At 38.0% G+C, this 16,128-nt stretch overlaps 1 protein-coding gene across 1 annotated transcript in view; it reads right to left on the bottom strand.

The window, feature by feature from the left end:
- LOC140469263 (rap guanine nucleotide exchange factor 1-like) overlaps positions 1-16,128 on the bottom strand; it is a 236,966-nt gene that overhangs the window by 59,229 nt on the left and 161,609 nt on the right. Inside the window, exon 11 of the mRNA XM_072565605.1 lies at positions 11,616-11,786. Within this exon, the coding sequence (XP_072421706.1) occupies positions 11,616-11,786 (171 nt within the window). The remainder of the gene's footprint in view (positions 1-11,615; positions 11,787-16,128) is intronic.

Raw genomic sequence — 16,128 nt, 5'->3', positions numbered from 1 at the left:
TGAAACAAAGTAAAATGCTGTGTGGAAAACTGGCTCAGTTTCAGTGTGGAAACCATAATATTTTGTAAATTAATCATAGTTAGTTCAAGACAGCAATTACTATTCAAGAATGCTGCAGCATTCAGACAAAACTCTAAAATGCTGATTAGTCTAAGTTTTTTTCATGAAAACAATTGAGATGACTTTCAAACTTAGAAACCAAGCACCTACAGAAGAGGTACAGGCGTTCAGATTTAACGAGATCACACACTATTGCAACAATGTCAGTTTTACAGTTGAACTTAGCAATGAAAGTTCTAACAGTCATAAACCTATTTACACTCCTTTAAATTCTTCCCCTGTTTTCGAAGGCAGCGACAATTATTGTAGTTGGCGTCAATATAGCCAGTTAGTCTCCAGATCATATTGGGTCAAGCGAAGACCAATGGAAGGAAGCAGATGGCAATGTTCCACAGACCACAGGATATGCAAAAAGAGGGAAATCAACCAGCTAATTCGCCCAAATCACACATTTTATAAATCCTAGATTGACATTGTGTTCTAAGTAGGATAACTCTTTCCCACAACTTTTAGCTTTTAAAAAGCAGAAAGATATAGTTGTTAATTCAACAAAATTGTTATTGCAAATAATTATTGATACTGGTATATTGAAAGCAACAGATTAGTTCTGAAACAGAGTCTTCACTGAACATAATCACAAACCAAGATATTATCAGCATTTTGCGTTTACAAGTTGGCAAATCTACAGGCATCTCACTTATCTGTTTTTATTACTACAAATATGGAAACAACAGCAAATTACATTTATAACACACCACTAAAGAAATGAAACTGTTCAATGTGCTTTTGAAAAGCATTATAAAAACAGCATAGCACCAAAGTAATGAAGCCATCAGGGCAGGCGTGTCAAGACCATCACTATTTTCTTTTACTTTTCTCATGTGGTTTGAAACTTTGAACAGCAACTTGCTTTCATCAAAAAGTGAACAGAAGATTGACATGTGTTGTTGGGAATTGGCCTTGAAAGATAATGCAGGTTAATTACTGCTCTAAGAAGGCTCTAAGAACACTGTTGGTGCAGAGATGAAATGATGTTCAGGAACTGATAGCTGGTTGGTTGTTCAATTGTTCAGGAGAAAGTGAGGATCGCAGATGCTGGAGATCAGAGTTGTGAGTGTGGTGCTGGAAAAGCACAGCAGCTCAGGTAGCATCCAAGGAGCATGAGAATCGACGTTTCGGGCAAAAGCCCTTCATCAGGCAGATTAATGATGAAGGGCTTATGCCCGAAATGTTCAATTGGTCAATCAAGAAAACTGGCCAGCCAAGCATAGAGAACTTTGAAAAAAATAGATCGAATTAGTGCTGACTGGACTTTTGGACAGATTTGCTTTAAAAACCGTCAGACTTAGACTTTTTTTTGGTGTGGCTTTCTTTAGTTATTCTCCAGTTATCAACTTGTTCAAAAGGTTTTCAGAAAAGAAAAACAGCAGAGCAGTAGATGTGATCTGATATGGACTTCAGTAAGGCATTCGATAAGGTTTCCCATGGGAGACAGATTAGCAAGGTTAGATCTCATGGAATACAGGGAGAACTAGCCATTTGGATACAGAACTGGCTCAAAGGTAGAAGACAGAGGGTGGAAGTGGAGAGTTGTTTTTCAGACTGAAGGCTGTGACCAGTGGAGTGCCACAAGGATCGGTGCTGGGCCCTCTGCTTTTTCTCATTTACATAAATGATTTGGATGTGAGCATAAGAGGTACAGTTAGTAAGCTTGCAGATGACCCCAAAATTGGAGTTGTAGTGGACAGTGAAGAGGGTTACCTCACATTACAACAGGATCTGGACTAGATGGGCCAATGGACTGAGAAGTGGCAGATGGAGTTTAATTCAGATAAATGCGAGGTGCTGCATTTTGGGAAAGCAAATCTTAGCAGGACTTGTAGACTTAACGGTAAGGTCCTAGGGAGTGTTACTGAACAAAGAGACCTTACAGTGCAGGTTCATAGCTCCTTGCAAGTGGAGTCGCAGGTAGATAGGATAGTGAAGAAGACATTTGATATGTTTTATTGGTCAGAGGATTGAGTACAAGAGTTGGGAGGTCATGTTGTGGCTGTACAGGACATTGGTTAGGCCACTGTTGGGATATTGCGGTCTCCTTCCTATTGGAAAGATGTTGTGAAACTTGAAAGGGTTCAGAAAAGATTTACAAGGATGTTGCCAGGGTTGGAGGATTTGAGCTATAGGGAGAGGCTGAACAAGCTGAGGCTGTTTTCCCTGGAGCATCAGAGGCTGAGGGGTGACCTTATAGAGGTTTACAAAATTATGAGGGGCATGGATAGGGTAAATAGGCAGTCTTTTCCCTGGGAACCAGAACTAGAGGGGAAAGATATAAAAGAGACCTAAGGGTCAACTTTTTCACGCAGAGGGGTACGTGTATGGAATGAGCTGCCAGAGGAAGTGGTGAAAGCTGGTACAATTGGAACATTTAAGAGGCATTTGGATGGGTATACGATTGGGAAGGGTTTGGAGGGATATGGGTCGGGTGCTGGCAGGTGGGACTAGATTGGGTTGGGATATCTGGTTGGCATGGACAGGTTGGACCGAAGGGTCTGTGTTCATGCTGTACATCTATATGACTCTATAACCATGGTCTGAGAGAAGTAAAAATCTCCAGAGGTTTGTATAAGCTGTTTGGATTGACTGGTAACTTTGGAATTCAAGCAAGATATACAGCCCTATGTGCCTATAATACAATCCATTGTTAAAGGATTTCATGAAGGGTTGGTATTCATTGTTGAAATAGTTAAACTGGCAAATTACTATTATTTTCTTTACTATTTTAATGCATCCCTTAACTGTATCTGTCACAGAGTGGGGGCTTACATTCAAAGATGATTGAGGTTAGATCATACATAATTAGATTGCCTTATTGTTCATGTGTGCAGCACTAAAGTTAAATTATTGAATAAAAATTAGCAATTTATTATTAAGTTTTAAACTTGGTGTCTAAGGTCTATTATTTGTAAAGTCTGGTTAGGAACAACTAAGCCATTTTGAGGGTCACTAATTATTTCAATTTGTTACGAATCTAGTGATAGCGAGGCTGATTTGGTTTGGCTTGCTATCCCTGTGTCATAACAGATGATTAAAGGCTTGGTCAAAGAGGAATATCTTAAAGAAGGGAAGTGAGATACAGTACCAAGGTATAGGGAGGTATACTGAAGAGACTGTGGTGGGCGGGGGGAGAGCGCGGTGAAGCCCTGCAGGGACTTGAAAGTGAAAAATCAATGCTTGAGGTGGCAAGATGGCTCAGTGGTTAGCTTATAGTGCCAGGGACCTGGGTTCAATTCCACTTTTGGACAATTGCCTGTGTGGAGTTTGCACTTTTTTCCTTTGTCTGCATGGGTTTCCTCTGGGTGCTCCAGTTTCCTTCCACAGTCCAAAGATGTGTAGGTTAGGTAGATTGGCTCTGATAAATTACCCAGAGTGTCAAGGGATGTGTTGGCTCAGTGGATTAGCTCTAGGAAATGCAGGATTACAGGGATAGGAGGGTAGAACGTGGATTCACCTGGGATACTCTTCAGAGGATCAGTGTAGACGTTATGGGCTGAATGGTCCGCTTCCTCACTCTAGGAATTCTATGATTAGGAACCAGCAATTCAATACATTTAAGTACCTAAAACAGCATAACTGATCTTTAGGCAGCCAGGAGACAGGTACTGAAATCTGTAAAGTGCGTAACTACATGACCCTAGTCTACTGTTTTTATATTGTTTTGTTGGCAGAGAATGTGCTGTTATTGTTTCCACGTTACATGAATAATATTACAATAATATGCATCTGGAGGCCCAATTATTTTGTCTACAATTTAAGAAATGCATGTACATTGATTTGAGTAACTATGGGACCCCAAAATAACAAAATATTTTGAAAACTTTGGCCCTGATTAACTGTGCATTCATCTACCATATCACAATTTATCAATCAATTTGTTAGCATAAACAAAAAATTACAGTTTGCAAAATTAACTATGCGGACAAAACATTAAATTTATGTACATCAACATTTTTCAAACCAGAGAAATTAACTATTATCAAATGAATACCATAGTTCATGCCACAGAAATCTGAAGATTTCTTATTTACACACAACCTCCATCACAAAGAGGCTAGTGTTTCACACAATGGAAAGTCATAATGAAGCACTACTAGACTGGATAATCCAGAAACCAAAATCCCATGTTTATTTATCTTTGATTAATTTACTGGTCTTCAATCTCTGGTTATTTAAGTGCTGCTACTCCAAGTTGAAAGACTGTATGGTGAGACAGTGACATCATTCGTCAGTCTCGCATTTTCAACCATGCATAAATTTGAGCTCATCTAAAACTGTTGCCAGAATCCGAATTTGCACAAGTGCTGTTCACGCATTAACCCTGTGCTAGTTAATCTACACTGACTCAAAAGCACAGTAATTCCTTGATCTGAAAATGTGCGTACTGGATCGTAGAGTCCTCTATCATCGCAAGCTTCCACAGCTCTATCCCTACGGCTCAAGATGGTCATATGTTATGTTTATTTCCAATTTTCATCATTCCAGCATTGATAGCAGAGCCTGCAGCTGCCTAGGGCCTGAACTTTTCCACCTTTCTCAATCCTCTATCCCCTTCAAGATACCCTTACAAACCAACCTCTCCTCCAGTCTCTCAGTGCCAAATTTTGTTTAATATCATTGTTTTTATGAAGCACCTAAAAGGTGTTTCACACAATTAAAGATGCTATATTCAGCAAACAGAAATTGTTTTCTCTTATTTACACCCACCCCAAACCCTGTCCAGACATGGCATTCATCAACCAAAGGTGTGCAGGTAATTATGAAAGCATTATCTTAGGAGGAGGCCAGGTTTGGAAAGGCAAATTACTTCAAGCTCAATTTTTAAACCATTATCATTAGGTATTATTAAAGTATAAATTTTAGGTTAGAATTCATGTTATTGAATGATGACATTGAAGCCATAGTGAATTAAAAGTCCACGTAACTAGCTTTAAGAATGATGAATGCAACATTCAAAATAAGCACTGGCACAGCTTTAAATCTAACTATATCCCAAACTCATTGTCATAAACTGAATATGCTCTTGAATGAGCATACTGAGTAAAAGGTAAATATTATGGGAATTAAGAGATGACAATTAACGTCCATTGTAGGTGTTGAATGCAATTGCTCTAAAAACGATGCTTTGATGAAAATGTCAGGTTACAACAGCAATTTGATCACTGATTCTCCAAATAGCTGAAGCTTCTGGCTCTCCCACAATCTAAGTTTACACAAAGTTAACAATGATATGGTCCAGAAGAGTTGAAAACCACAAACTATTTCTTGCAGTGTTGGTGATGCAGAATTTATTTTGAGCAGAATTCTACATAAGTTTATAAATTGATCTGGGGATATGCGCCCAGACTTTTGTATATTTTATTGGATGATAAATGATTTAAAATACCATGCTAAAACTTATGAACACATTAGTAAAATAAAGATTGAATTTTAGTCAGATCAGAAAGGAGTAAAATGTTGCTTCCTCTGCAATTCTATTCCAAATGTTGCTTAACTGTGAAAATGTACGATTTGGAAGCAAAGGATTTTCAATTGGAATTACTAATTTCAAAGAGCACACATTTGAACTCCTTCACTTGTGTTGAAGCTTACATACCAAATTCAGCTACTCTTCAATATTAGTGCTCAGCTTTTAGCCTGTGTAGTGTAGACTTTTCTCTGCCTGCCCTAAATTTGGTCTGCAATGGTGTTTTCAAAGTACAAAATTCCAACAGGAGTACATCACTCTACAGGAGGTTGCCAAATTGCTGTGCTAAGTGTAAAATGGCTACATAAAAATACAAAGTATGCTGCATTCAAGTTTTTGATGTTCTTTACATTTTCTAAAATCAGATCATGTGAATGGTTTCATGTCTGATTGCAAATGTTTCTACCCTTTATGCTTGCAACTTTTTTTTAATTGGAAAACAACATAGCCAACCAGTCACACTCACCTTTCCCAGAATAGTGGTGTCACCAGACTCTAATCTCCAAAACCCTCCTGAATCAACTTGCCTTCAAAAGATCTGCATGTGACCACTTGTAATTTGGATGTTTAAGAGCTCCACCTCTTTAATCATGCAGTCATTCTGTTCACTATTCCAACTTAAGAAATTAAGTTTTCCAATGTTTTGTAAATTTTGGACAATATCTGCCACTTTAAAAAATGTATAAGCAAAATAACTGACAAATCGTACAAATGGGCTGATGGTAAGTTTAACTTTAGATTGAATTATTCTCAAGACAGTGATTGTAAAATCATGCTCCTAATTTCTGAAGTTCAGAAGTTGATCGAGGCAGTGTAATTTGCACAATTCAGTGTATGATCTAGACATTGTATTAAATACAAATTATGAATAAACAAGCAATTTAGAGCTAATAGGGATCACTTAACAAATGAACAAAAATGGGCAGAAAATCTAGACTGTTAAACTAATTACTAAAAGTAATCAACACTCGGGTAATGACTTAAGCAGGCTGTACCTATTACCCGTTCTTGACAAGCCTGTTTGGAGTCTAATGTCCTGACAAATTAATTTGCAGTTTCTCATACACTACCTATCCTACTGAAGTAGGATGCATTTTATAGTTAATTAAACTCATTACTATGGGTTAATCACATTAATACTATACTTAATAAAACACAAATTTTGTATCAGAACCAAGTTTAGCTACCAGTAAGTCAAAGCAGCTCAAACCTTCTGTTCCTATTCGAAGATACAGAACTAGATTTTATAGTTTAATGGCTCTATGGTTTGCTTTGCTTCATGAAGTAAACAGGAGGTAGATCGTTCTCTGTAATCCCTCATGGACAGTCTTCAAAGTTAAATGTGCAAAACTACTTGGGATAGTCAATCTGCGCCATCTTCATATACAGAGTGCATAAACATCATCAACTGAGAGCTGAGCAATGTTCATTACTTATATTTCACAGCTCTGCAAAGCAGAAAAATAAAACTCTTTTGATGGGATGAAAAATAATGAGAGGAAAAGGGACTAGAGCAACAAGATGACAACTTCAGGATGTAATAATCCAAAATATGTGGACAAGTACCAACGGCAAATATGAGAAAACCTAAAACAGACAACTAAATCTAACGTAAACTGGCTCCAATTGGTCATGCCTTTAGAGTGGTACCACATGTCATATTTTAATATCAGTATCTAAAAGTTAAATTTTAAAACCCTAACCTTATCATTTCTAACATAGTAAAATATAAAAGAGTCAAAAATACAAAACAAATCAGTGATGCTTCAATTATGTGAAATATTTTAAGACAAAAGCTTTTCAAAAAACCTAATTCATAATTATTTTAGATTAAATCAAGAAAACTACAAATCAATTATCTATGCACATCTCCACTGCAGTTTATGACATCATAGTAATCTCAATCCAAAAAAAATGACCATGCTTCTAGCTGCCTGCCAGACATGCCTGGAACAGCAGTGGAATGTGGTGAATGCAGTCACTTGCTGGGGCGAGAGCAAAGTATGAATCACACAAATAAAACTTGTTGTTAATTATCCTTCCAACTCCATATAGGTTATTGATTCCAGTGGGCCACAACACTATGAACTGTGCTAGCGGGAATTCTTTTGATGTTCTAATTACAATGGTATTTGGCATTTTAATGTTAGGATTTTCCTCTTTGCTAAAACCTTGGAGCATGTTGTGCTGGAAGATGTTTTACTTTAGTTGCTTATACCTCAATTTGTCAAGGACAGACTTTTCAACATGAACGCAGTCTGTACATAAGCACAGCTTGTGCCATATCAAGTTAAGAAAAAAATGATGCCCCATTTTCAATTGTTGGTCGAAGTCATTTACAACCGTTGGTCTAATATGAATCTAAATTTGCATATATAGTCTTCAAAACCTGGACCATTAAGATTAATGGAGAATTTTTAAACCAAATGTGAATCTTATAACAACAATATTAAAATTAGTGCTGCTGGATTTTGCTCAACATAGTTTAATTTCAATCTGCATTTAGTCAGTTTCAAAATATGAGGTTCAGGTTCACAATATGTTTGAATTAATAAATCAATGCAACAGTAAACCTTTGGTACAAGACAATAAGAAACAGGAACATAAACAGTCTGATCAGTGCCTGGAGCCTGCTCTGCCATCCAATAGGATCATGGTTGATCAGACATTCCTCACGTCCACTTTTCTGTGTTTCTCCCATAACTGTAGATTCCCCAACTGATTAAGATTCTATCTCAGCCTTAAATATACACAAGGATTCTGTCCCCACAGCTCTCAGTGGCAAGGAGTTCCAAAGACTCTAAACACTCAGAAGAAATTTCTCATCTTAAATTGGTGCCCATTTATTCTAAGACTATGCCCTCTGGTCCTAGATTCTCCCATGCAGAGAAACAGCTTTTTAGTATTTATGCTGTCAAGCTCCTTCAGAATTCTGTGTGTTTCAGAGTCCCAAACTTTTAACTTTTGCTCACAGGATAAATCCTCCACACCAGGCTTCATCCTAACAAACTTCCTCTGAACTACCTCCAATGGAATGACATTTGCTTAAATAATGGGATCAAATCAAGTGTTGTCTCACCAAATTGTACAGTTGTAGTAATACTTCCTACTCTTACAGACCAACTCCCTTGAAATTAGGGACAACATTCTGATATCCTTCCTGATTACCCACTGCATCTGTGTGCTAACTTTGTGTTTTAAACACAAGAACATCCAAGTACTTTTGGGTAGCAGCATTTTGCAGTTTTTCTCAATTTAGTAGTACTTTGTTCTTTTCTTCCTTCCAAAACAACCTTCACATTTTCCCATGTTATATTCTACTTGCCAACTTTTTGCCCTTTCACTCAATCGAGAAATATTGCTTTAAAAAAATGGTTACTAACAGTTAATAATCTGCCCTTCCACCACCTTTTATGTTGCCTGCCAACTACAGTACAGTTGCTTCGTCCCTCCAAGTTATTGTCATACATTGTGAACAGTCGTGGTCTAAACATCAATCCCTGTGGAACTCCATTTGTCACAGGTTGCCAACCTGAAAAAGAACCTCTTATTCCCGCTCGCTGTTGCTTAACTGATTCTTTATGCCAATACACTACCTTCAAAAATATAGGTTCTTATCTTGTGACTTAATCTTTTGTGAAGTACCTTGCCGAATGCCTTCTGGAAGTCCAAACATGTCTATTGGTTCCTCTCTATCCATTCTGATGGAAACTTCCTCAAATAACTCAAATTAGTCAGACATTATATTCCTTTCATGAAGCCACTCTAACACTGCTTGATTAGATTATGATTTTTCAAATGTGCTATGACTTCTTTAACAATTGATTTCAATACTTTTCTAATAATAAACTAATGGGTCCACCTGCTTTTTAGTCTCTTTCCCTTTTTATGTAGGGATGCCATTTGTAGTTTTCCAATCCTTTCATACTTCTTCAGAATCCTCTGACTTCTGGAAAATTACAACCAATGGATCAACGGTCTCTGTTGGGATCTTAGGATTCAAGCTATCAGGGCCAAAGACTTCTCTGCCTTTAGCCCCATTAGTTTGTCTAATGCAACTTGAGTGATGATGATGGTACTTAATTCTTCCCCATATTCTTTAGTATTAATAGGATGTTCAAAATATCTTCCACTGTAAAGATTCATGCAAAATATCGGTTTAATTCCTCTGCCATTTTCTTGTTTCCCAAAACCATCTCCCCAGTTGGTTGACTGTACATATTTTTTAAAAATTCTCATTACTTTAGAAAAATGAAAGGGTGACTCAAGTAGTAAAGATACTCAGGCACTTCCACTAATTGGAGAAGACCAGCTGAGAATGAAGTTTTTACAAAATTAACTGGTTGAGTTGACCAGGCCTTGGAGATTAAGTTTTTTGGAAGGAATACAAGACACTAACCACTAGGATTCCAGAGGTCAGTATTCAAGATGAATTGAGGGGAGGTAGGAGCGAACACGACAGAAAAATCACAGAAGAAATCTTTTTTTTTTTACAAAGTATGTTCTTGCAACGTTTGGTGGAAATCAGAATAATTATGTTGAAGCAGTTTCCCTGTTGAAGTAGTGTATTTTTGGATTTGGTTCACAGATGCACTTCTGTAAAGAGAGTGACAAACCCCACATTACAGTAACTTCCCAATGTCATTCGTGTCCTTCATGTTGCAGTTCATATGAAATTATTTGCAAATATGCGAAAACAAAATGAGACACACTGGTAGAAAAATAAGCAATTAATTAATTTCACATGGAATTGCATAATTCAGTACCTCTATCAATCAGACCTAGCAAATTTCATGTTTCGATCAAATATCTGTTTATCAAAATATGAACTTGGGTATTGCTAAATAAAAGATGCATTTTGTCAAAGTTTTCCAACTTGTATTCATTCAGGACAATTTGCAAGAAATACCAATGGAAAAGCAAAAAAAGCACATTCATACTGTATGAGAAGAAAGTGTTGATTGGCTGTCTAGTTGGCCAATACTGCACTCCCAATTTGCCAACCAATCAGCACTCTCCACTACTAGTAGTTTTCCATTTACATTGGTATTTCTTTGGAATTATACTATGGAGGAAAAGGCAAAAAGGTTCGGTAAGTGTGTCCTTTTTAGCAAACTCAAGCCCTGAGCTACCAAATAACTACAAGCATGAACTTCATGACAAAAGCAGTCAAACCTTTATCAGGCTTTTAGTCATTTAGCACAGATCAAAAACATGTTCAAATTAAGCAAACTCCGCATCCACAGTTGTTACGCAATCCTTGATAAAATGAGAAAAACATTCAGGATTTCTGAGGAGGTCACAAAAATCTCTTTTCTCCAGTTCCTGAGGACAGTACATTATGCTTTCTAGTTCCAAAGACACTCAAAAAGACAGCCTTATTTCAGAGGACACCTGATTAATTTTCTACTGTTAATGAAGTTATGAGCCTGCGTCTTATTTTATATACAAAGTCCTTTTCCATCTCTTCAGGTGATTTGAAGCATCAGTTCAAGTCATTCAGGAAGAATTGCAATGAGAACTCTGCCGTTTTGAAAGACACATGACAAAGAAGAATTGCTATCTGTGTGGCTATGCAAGACAAAGTTATCTTGATTAACAATCTGATGCAAACGCCTCCTACAATTTTAGATAGGAGAAAGTGAGGACTGCAGGTGCTGGAGGTCAGAGTTGAGCGTGTGGTGCTGGAAAAGCACAGCAGGTCAGACAGCATCATAGGAGTAGGAGATTGACGATTTGGCAAAAGCCCTTCATCAGGAATCCAGATCCTGCCTAACCTGCTGTACTTTAATGCACCACAGTCTTGACTACAATTTTAGTTGTCTAGCTCTAATTCAGGGGCGCAAACTGAAGTTTTGATCACAAGTTACAACATCCCAAACAAACAAACAGTCAACATGCAATGATGTCATGTTTTTCTCTCCAAAGCCAAACTGTTTCAATCCAGTCTGACTTCTTTTTGGATTAACTAAGGCTGTTGGAAGCATGCTCACACTGAAGATCACAAGACTTGAACTTTAGTCAGCACACTCACCGAAGATGAGGATAAGGAGTTGTGACGACTCAGGAAGGAATTGGAGACGGACATGCTGATACTGGTAGCAGTACTGGCGCCTTCAGGTACAACAAGCACCTTCGACTGCTGAAGGTAGAAAGAGGAAGAAGAGAAGGAAGAGGAATAGGAAGCAGCAGAATAGGATGCCTGCTTGAAACAAGTAGAGACAGACACACAAAGAAATAGAGACAGAAATGTCAATAGTAAAGAGAGTAAGCTACAACATGGAGGACATTTTGATTTACAAAAGTTAATTGTTAAAGCTGAAATATTTACACCACCATACAAATTAGAATGGTTACTTATTTTTTGATTTTGCTATAATTTTAAAGAATGCCAAAAGGGGTATGCTGTAAATGCTTGCCAGTAGGTTTCACATAGAACTTATCCAAGCAAAAGTAAATGAAACATCACCGTGGCTCTTCTCCCCCCATCCCAAAACAGTGAATAGCTTTTACACATGGTCAATTATGCTGTGTAGATGATCTATGTTGAACATTTTATTCTTGCAGCAGTTATTTGCATAGATCAAAAAAGAAACTCAGTTTTAACTTCTGGATTCTTCAGACACCCCTGCACAAAGCTTGAGTAATTTAACTAGGAAAAATTACTACAGATGAAAGCTCCTTCAATCCTGTAAGATAGAATTTTCCCTTCCCTATTAACACTTACAAATAGTCCATCTTTCGTTGGCTCAAGGAAAGCTTTGCGAACATAGAACAATATAGGCCCTTCGGCCCACGATGGTGTGCCAAACATCTATCTTAGTCGAAGATCAACCTAAACTACACGCTCAATTTACTGCTGTCCACTTGCTTGTGAAGAAACCCAAAGACATGGATTGATTTTTTTTAAAAAAAGTATGCCTATGGTTTTAATTCATTTCAGATGCTCCCATTCTCACAAGCCCTTCCCAAATTTAAAGATAATAAAAATTATTCCCTTTTCCTGCTAAGTATCCACTTTATTTGGAGAAGTGATTTCACTCAGCAGCCCCTTCAGATAGAGTCATAGAGATGTACAGAATAGAAACAGACCCTACGGTCCAACCTGTCCACGCCGACCAGATATCCCAACCCAATCTAGTCCCACCTGCCAGCACCCGGCCCATATCCCTCCAAACCCTTCCTATTCATATACCCATCCAAATGCCTCTTAAATGTTGCAATTGTACCAGCCTCCACCACTTCCTCTGGCAGCTCATTCCATACACTTACCACCCTGTGTATGAAAAAGTTGCCCTTTACGTCTCTTTTATATCTTTCCCCTCTCGCCCTAAACCTACGCCCTCTAGTTCTGGACTCCCCGACCCTAGGAAAAAGACTTTGCCTATTTACCCGACCCATGCCCCTCATAATTTTGTAGGAATTCATTGTTTATTCATCTTAATACAATGTACTAGTGATAAGACCACATTTGGAGCTATTGCAATGGGCTCCAAACCAACTAAAATATGAAATGAATAAGAAAAAAAGCATACTTCACAGCATTTTGCAGTGTCTGGACACTCAATAAAAACAAAAACAAATTCTTTGAAGGCGTAACAGTAGGTTAGACCAGGGAAACCCAGTGAATGTCATCTATCTAGACTTCCAAAAAGCCTTTGATAAAGGTGCTTCACGGGAGGCTGCTAATTAAGGCGAGGGCCCATGGTGTTTGAGGTGAGCTACTGGCATGGATTGGGGATTGGCTACCTGACAGAAGGCAGAGAGTTGGGATAAAAGGTTCTTTTTCGGAATGGAAGCTGGTGACAAGTGGAGTCCCACAGGGTTCAGTGCTGGGGCTGGGGCTGGAGCTGTTCACTCTGTATATTAATTTTCTGGATGAAAAGACAGGGGGCATTCTGGCAAAGTTCACTGATGATATGAAGTTAGGTGGATAGGAAGGTAGTACTGAGGTGGTGGGGAGGTTGCAGAAAGATTTAAACAGTTTAGGAGAGTAGTCCAGGAATTCAACGTGAGCAAGTGTGAGGTCTGGCACTTTGGTAAAAATACAAGCATGGACTATACTTTTAAATCATTGAGAAAATTCATAAAGTTGAAGTACAAAGGGATCTGGGACTGCTAGTCAATTTGCAGGTTGAGTCCATGATTAAGAAAGCAAATGTTGTCATTTATCTCAAGAGGGTTGGAATATAAAAGCAGTGATGTGCTTCTGAGACTTTATAAAGCTCCAGTTAGGCCCCCATTTAGAATAAGGTATCCAGTTTTGGGCCCCACACCCTCAGGAAGGACGTACTGGCACTGGAGCATGTCCAGCGGAGATTCACATGGATGATTCCTGGAATAGTAGGCCTAACATATGATCGGCAGAGGATCCTGGGATTGTATTCATTAGAGTTTAGAAGGTTGAAGGGAGATCTAATAGAAACTTACAAAATAATGCATGGCTTAAGGGTGGACGCGGGGAAATTGTTTCCATTAGGCGGGGAGATTAGGACCCATAGGCATAGCCTTAAAACTAGAGCGTGTCAATTTAGAACAAAAATGAGCAGACATTTGTTCAGCCAGAGTGGTGGGCCTGTGGAATTCATTGCCACGGAGTGCAGTGGAGGCTGGGACACTGGGTGTCTTCAAGACAGAGAGTGATAATTTCTTGATCTTGCAAGGAATTGAGGGCTACAGGGAGAGTGCGGGTAAGTGAAATTAAAACACCTATCAGCCATAATTAAATGGCAGAGTGGACTCAATGGGCCAAATGTCCTTGCTTCCACTCCTATGTCTTATGGTCTTAAAAGACATTTGGTTTCAAAACAAGTTTTGTAAACCACAAAATAGTATCTGCATCATTAACAGTTTTCTGCAATTCTTCAATCGTCAACAGATTTATTGTGCCTGTACACCATGGAATAGAACTGCCACTTTTAACTGTGTAACTTTTGCATGACTAGCTGCAACTGTGTAGTATTTCACTACACAGTGAAATCTATTCAACCATTGCTGGTGCAGCGTAAACAGCAATATGGGTGCGATTATGAACTTTTTCCCGGGTGAAAAATTGATTCCAAGTGGAAACGTCTTATGGTAAATGAGTTTAGCCAACCTTACTCAGTAATCTGATTAGAAAAGTTAGAAACTTTCAGCACAGGAGACAATTTAATCTATTCTACTTGCATTAAACTTTATCGAACTAATTATCTGCTCTCTCTCCAATCCTATAAATTACTTTATTGTCTTTTTGAAAGTTACTATTCAACCCCTTTTCACTTTCCTTGCTGACACTGAATTCTAGATCCTCAGATCCACTGCTTAAGAGCATTTGTCATCTCCTTTTGTTCATTGTATTAAAGACGCCCTCTGCTTAGTGATTCACCCATTAGTGTTAACAGCTTTTATCCTTTGTGAAACCCTTTCTGAATTTTCAGCACCTGTAGTTCATCTCTACTCTGCTTGGAAAAGTCCCAGATATCTCTAATCTCTCCAGATATTTTAACTGAATGCCTTCATCCCTCGGTCTAGAAGTCTGCAGTACACCAGATCACTGCTGATGATTGACTTGCCTCGGAGCTCAAGGAAAACAACCTGCCACTGGTAATGAAAATCTTCTGTTGCAACAACTAAACAAATACTCTGATGAGTAAGTACTAGGATCCTGACTGAACATCTAGCCAGAAGCTTGCCAAGATGTGTGCAGTAATGTGGTTAAACCTGAAGAGTACAACACCCAGGTCTTTGGTACTTAGTTTAATTATATAATGCACGTGAAAAAATGTAGCTATGGATTTCTTGGTAATTTAGATTTGTGTGTCAATCTAAACTATGCACATACACTTAGTGTGACAGCAAAATGAAATTCTTGTGAAAACAAATTCACTTCCAGTTATAGAAGTTTTCTCTAAATCATTTAAATGTAATTTGAAAAAAAAATTCACAATGACAATATTTAAATTGCATAGGAAAAACTTCAAATTTTAGTGTTTGAATAGAACAGTGCCTCTACACTCCAAATTGACAGGCTTTTGCCTTCACAGATCTGTCTGCCATTGAAGAGGTTTCAGTGTTCATGACAGAGAAACAGTTCAAGACGTCTTGGTCACTTCCCTGTATACTATTTCAATAAATGTGCAATGTAAAAAAAAAATACACAGTCTACTTACTGCAGTACACCCATTGCATTCAAATATTTCAAGTCAGCATATGTATAGCTGTTTCAAATAACTGTCAGAAATTGACACCATTCTTTTGTAAAGAATGTGAATTACCAGTAAGTGCAAAAAAATGCACTGCATGCTCACACATGAATTCTCTCACTATAATTGAATACAGGATCATTTAAAAAGGTTTTATTTGTAAAATTCTTCTACTTAAATTATTCACATTCCAAATTTATGACCAGACGTTTGCTCCATCTCCCAACAGTATTCTAGTGCTGAATATCCCAAGGTTTTCATTGACTAGATACTAAGCTGGACTATTATTATAAATTCTGCAGCAACAAGAAACCGGGAACTCTGCAGCATATAGAGTCAGAGTCAAAGTCAGAGAAGAACAGC

Source organism: Chiloscyllium punctatum, chromosome 49, assembly GCF_047496795.1.
Source record: "Chiloscyllium punctatum isolate Juve2018m chromosome 49, sChiPun1.3, whole genome shotgun sequence".
In the NCBI taxonomy this organism is placed as follows: domain Eukaryota; kingdom Metazoa; phylum Chordata; class Chondrichthyes; order Orectolobiformes; family Hemiscylliidae; genus Chiloscyllium; species Chiloscyllium punctatum.
Note: the sequence above shows the minus strand (reverse complement) of the source record. Positions and strands in the feature narration are given on the sequence as shown.